At 45.2% G+C, this 5270-nt stretch overlaps 1 protein-coding gene across 1 annotated transcript in view; it reads left to right on the plus strand.

The window, feature by feature from the left end:
* The window catches only part of LOC101564324 (olfactory receptor 2T35-like), a 56155-nt gene that overhangs the window by 21116 nt on the left and 29769 nt on the right, over positions 1-5270 (plus strand). The window contains exons 2-4 of the mRNA XM_023708613.1: positions 1008-1062; positions 2948-3197; positions 4498-4643. Coding sequence (XP_023564381.1) covers positions 1008-1062; positions 2948-3197; positions 4498-4643 — 451 coding nt within the window. The remainder of the gene's footprint in view (positions 1-1007; positions 1063-2947; positions 3198-4497; positions 4644-5270) is intronic.

The raw sequence follows: 5270 nt of genomic DNA on the forward strand, positions 1-5270 counted from the left end.
GACGCAAGACTGAGGCCGCCACAGGCCACACAGGCCAAGGCCCCAGCCGGGCTGCTCTCCCTTCCTGTGAGTCACAGTTCCTGTGTGACTGTGGGCACATGTCTACTCTTCTCCTCCCCAGCTACTGGGCAATCTCTGTAGTTTGTCTCTACAGATTTGCTCTTTTGGACATTGCAGAATGGAATGGCAGAGTGAGTGGTCTTTGTGAGTGGCTTCTTTCCCTCAGCAGAATATTATGCTGTCAGCAACACATTCTTTTGTACAAATCATAATATTGCTAAGATTTGTTTGTTCTCCTAATTGATGGGCATGTGGCTTATTTCTGTGCTTTGGCTCTTATGATTAATGTTTCTACAGATGTTGACAGATAAGTTTTCCTAAGGACACATTTCCAATTCTTTTGCCTGTGTATATTGAAATGGAAGTTTTCAGACACATGGTAACTGTCCATAAATTTTAGAAACACTGCCAAACTTTTTCACAGAAGAGTTTCATTTCCATAAGCAAATGTAGCATGCTTTCACCATTTTCAGGTCTTCACCTTTTTTTACATTTTCCACTTTTTAGGATATACCATTATTTTTGTTCTGATATTGTGTCTTACTGTTATTTAAATGTATATTTCCTGAGTAGCTAAAGATGCTGCTGAATGTGGTCATTTGTCTTTTTATTTTGTAGGGTGTATTCAGGACAGGTCTACAGGGTCTACAGGGTCTCACTATGCACATCAGGCTTGTACTGATCCACCTGTGTTCAGCCTCCCAAGAGCTGGGATTACAGGTGCATGCTGTCAGGCCCAGTCTCAATTTCTGTCTCAGTGTGCCCTGGGGGCGGGGCCAGTATGACACTCCTGGAATTGAACCCCAGCCACTGTGTCTGCCTAAGCAGGCAGTTTAGCTCACTGAGCTATTTGGCCGCAGGATTTTTTTTGTTTGGTTTTGTTTTTGTTTTTTGCTTTTGATTGTTTTGGATTCTTCATATCTTGTGGACACTGAGTCCTTAGGAGATACATTATGTGAGTACATGTCCCCCACACTCTGAGAAGGCTCTTCACTTAAAAAAGTGTCCTTTGAATTACAAAACATATAATTAAACTGAGTTGACTTAGATTCAAGTTAAGTGGTTAAAGTTTTGATATATCTTGAAAAATATTGTTTAATCTGACTTAGGCTTTTTTTTGCTTTTAATAGTTTAATTCCTCTACTTATGCCATTGAGGCATTTATGGAAATTATTTTATAAAGCACGAGGTGAATGTCTAACTGCTTTCTGTCCGTGTTATTCCCCAATCATGACAGCGCCATCTACTGCAGCTCTTGTGTGCTTGTCCTACTACTGCCTGGAGACGGCCGGCTAGATGTGTGTGCTCACTTCTGGACGCTGGATTCCCTTTCATGGGTCTACATATCTGTCTTATAGCACGTGTCAAGTTGAAAACTCTGATAGAAAGTTTGCAGTCGGAAACTGTGAGTAGTCCAATTTTTTACATCTGGCTTCCTATCTCAGTTGATATAAACATTTTGAATTTCTGTATAAACATTAAAGTAATTTTTAAATTTATCATAAAAGCAACAGCTAGAACTTTTATAAAGATGGCACTGTGTCAACAGCTTGATTTTAGGAGACTTTTCGTTTCATTTTATTTATGTATTTTAAAAATATTTTTAATTATTTCTTTGGTGCAGAGCCCTGATGTGCAGCTTGGACTGCTAGCGATCCTCTTCTGTCTGCCTGCCCAGCCCGAGGCTCACAGACGGGTGCCACCACGCCCAGTTTGGGTGTCCTGCACGGTGCGCCTGACTTCCAGGGTAGCGGGGCATGCAGTACCGGGGACTGAACCTGGATCCTTGCGCTTGCCAGTGAGGCACTTAGACTGATGAGCCACGTCCCCTGTCTTTTTGTTTTAACAATAGTTTTCCTATTTGATAAATACAGCATATCTTCCATATTTCTTTGAATATTTTGTAGTTTTCTGTGCACAAATCTTGTGTTATTTTATTTTTAAGTATTTTCTAATTTTTTTTTACTTGCGATTTTGTTATAAATAGTTTTGTGGTCCTAATTTTATTTTCTGATAGTTTGTGGTAAGGTGAATGATACTTTTTTGGTATTTGCACAATGCTAATTTGGCTGACAGTTTGTCCAATGTTTGATTCAGCCTTGTCCTTTCAATCCCATCTGTATTTCTAGAGATCTTATTTATAGATAAGAAAACAGTGACTATATTGTGACTCACCATTATTTGCCTCCCAACTTATATCTTTCTGTTTGTGCCTTTGTGGTTACTGACAGGCTTTCTTAGGGAGCCAACCTGAGGAGACTCAGACCTGCCTGGAGGATGAGCAGAGCAGAGGTCCAGCTGCACCGCGGGAGACAAGCAGCCCAGCACACCGCGGAGGAAGACACAGCAGGACGTGCGGCCGGCGCGCAGCAGCCCTGCAGCCCGATGGAACGAAGTGGAAGAAGCGAGAGCACCCAGTAGGGAAGAGTGCCAGGCTTTCTGTCTCCTCAAGATCTCAGTCTCTAGGTTCTCTCTTTCTTCAGCCTTCCAAGGCAGATTCACCAGGGAGTTTCGTGCCCTCATTGTGGGCTGAACCACAGTGCAAGTTTAATCTTCAGCCTCAAGGAGCATGTGCAGTTGAAGTGGGAGCACTGACTGGAAGTTAAAGGGATACCTCAGAAGAACTGATGAGGCTGGGGTCATTGAGCTCCTAAATCCTGGTAAGATAATTTTGCCCGAGGAAGAGATTTCGCCACTCTCAGTGGCAGAGGGGACCCTGTCCCTCACTCCCTATGGTGCTACTCTCGCTACCCCTGCTTGGACAAAGGCATGCTGTGTTGCTATGCAAACAGCAATGATTGTCCCTGGTGCAGTCACCAAGCAAGACAACTCACACTGCTCAGGACCCGCCTCCTCTACCCACTTCTGTCTCTGGGCCTCCTTCCAGGGCCAAGACTCAGAGGGCTCCTGAGGATGAGGTGCACAAGCTGGCCTCTGAGGAGGTCTGCGACATTCCCAAGGAACCCGAGTTTCCCTTCCCAGAAGCAGACGGCCCGGAAGTCGGCATGGGCAGAGGCAGTGACAGCAGGATCACAAACATGGACCAGCTGGAAGTTCCAATATGGGCCCATCACACAAGGAGTCTGGTTCTGCATCACGGGGTGTGGAGCTTAGCAGCAGTGCTCATAGCTTATGTCGTTGGTTGGCTGAAGTGTGGATCAATAGCTGGGCCACCGGGAAGGAGCAGGAATATCTGATAGTCCATAGTTTGCTGTTGTGAGGCTATTCACAGGCTTGGGGATGGGAGTGCTGGGGTAGAGTTGCCAGGGGAAGCCTGTTGCTCAGCAGTGAGGCGAACATGTGCCTTCACGGATGCCTTCAGAAGCGAGCAGCACCAGCATTCTAAAGGTTGCTCTTCTCCGTATCCCACCCTATGTGACGTCTATTAAGTCCACAACCTGTGCTTCCTGGAAGACTTGTCATTTCTGGTCACTTTTACATAAATAGGAACATATATGGGAGGAATGTTTGTGAAGAAATCATGATGCACATGTGCAAAGCTGTAGGCCTGGGCAGGGCTGGTCACAGCGAGACACACAAATCTCCAGAACCTCTCACGCCCCATGTGTAGTCTGCCATCCTGCACCTCAAAGGTTTATTTCTCAGCTTCTAGGATGAATTTCCACTGGGGAGACTGCTTCAGCTGCACACTTGCCTTGCACAGGAAGCCAGCATGCCTGGCCCACTTAATGTGGGGCTGTGAGTCAACTCTGGGACTTGAGAGCTAATGCCCAGCTCTGTGGCCTCTGTGGGTGAGGCCCAGCTGCTGAGAGACTTTAATGCTGATCACTAGGTGATAATGAGGAACCCATCCCAGGCCACACAAAGTTCCTTGAACAAACCAGAGAATTATTGTTTTATTTTATTTTATTATTTTGAGAAACTGGCAACTAACATTGAGCTACACTCTAGCCTTTTTTCATACTTTATTTTGAGCCAGGATTGTGCCAAAGTGCTAAGATTCACAGACTGGGCTGAAAGTTATGACCCTCTGGCCTCAGCTTCCAGTGCTAGGATGACAGATGTGAGGCAACATGTCCTGCTTCCAACTTTAAAATAGTAAGCGGTGGAGAGTTGAGATAATATAGAAAATCACAGGAATGATCTGGTGCGAAATGCACTTTAAGAATGGAAAAAGTAACATCAGAAACTGGAATAAGTCTTCTTGTGCTGTGATGAAAAGTTAGGTATGTGAGTGATTCTCATGTTAATGTTGCCCATGAACTTCAGAGGAGCTCTTGGGAACGTTTCACCTCCTACATTTCACCTCTATCCTACGTTCAGATAGAGAAAGCTGAGTCAGTACTGAAGAGTCAGAATAAAGTACATCGCTTCAGGAAAACTTAAAGGCAAGGCCCTGGCTAGGCAGGAAGGGGAGCCTCATTCATGGGTGAGACATATAGACTCTGCTCCCACATGTCCTGTATTGCTCTGCAGACTGAAGTGACCGAGCTCTCCTTGCTAAAATCAAGCCCAATCTTCCTATCAGAACTATGTGGAAGTCTCTACTCTGAGGACAACACCAGATGCTTCCTGATAGACCCCATCACGCTCCTGGGCCTCAGGCCTATAAATTGGCTTATGTGAGAGTACAGGCCAGTGTATAAGTGAGCGCTGGATGGGAGAAAAGGATCACATTCCCATGCAAGAGCTAGCAAATGCCTCAAACAAAATGACACTGCCTATCAATTGCCAATGCTCTCTGTCCTCAACCTTGGCTGCAACAAGATGGTGAGCACAGAGATAATGTAGCCTTGGAGAAAGACACGGGCTGTGGGTGGATGCAACAGCGCACACTCGCGCTTGCTAGAGCTGTATTCAAATGCCCACATTTCCACTATTTCTCCAGTTCCTTCATGGGCTAGTTTCCTCACATGGTTTAGACATCAGCAATAGCTTCTGTATCCCTTTTTGAACGCATGGTTTATAGTCATTTACCCTAAAAAACACTTTTCAGTTTAGCATCCCTAGAAGGGAAAGCCTGCCACAAAAGCTTAGGTTCTACAATTTCTTTAGAGAGAACCACTTTGGGGTGCTGGGTATACAAGACAGTGTGTAGTGTGGATACACAGAACATTTATAGATTTGTAGTGGTGGCACTGGTGACTAGGAAGCATAGCACCATTTCCAGTAGGTGGGCCTCATTGGGGAGAAAATAGGCATCTGTCGTCCTGACAGCACTTCTCTAACGTGCATTTGCCCAACTCCTA

The sequence above is a fragment of the Octodon degus genome, unplaced genomic scaffold (genome assembly GCF_000260255.1).
Source record: "Octodon degus isolate 3935 unplaced genomic scaffold, OctDeg1.0 scaffold00414, whole genome shotgun sequence".
Taxonomy (NCBI): Eukaryota; Metazoa; Chordata; class Mammalia; order Rodentia; family Octodontidae; genus Octodon; species Octodon degus.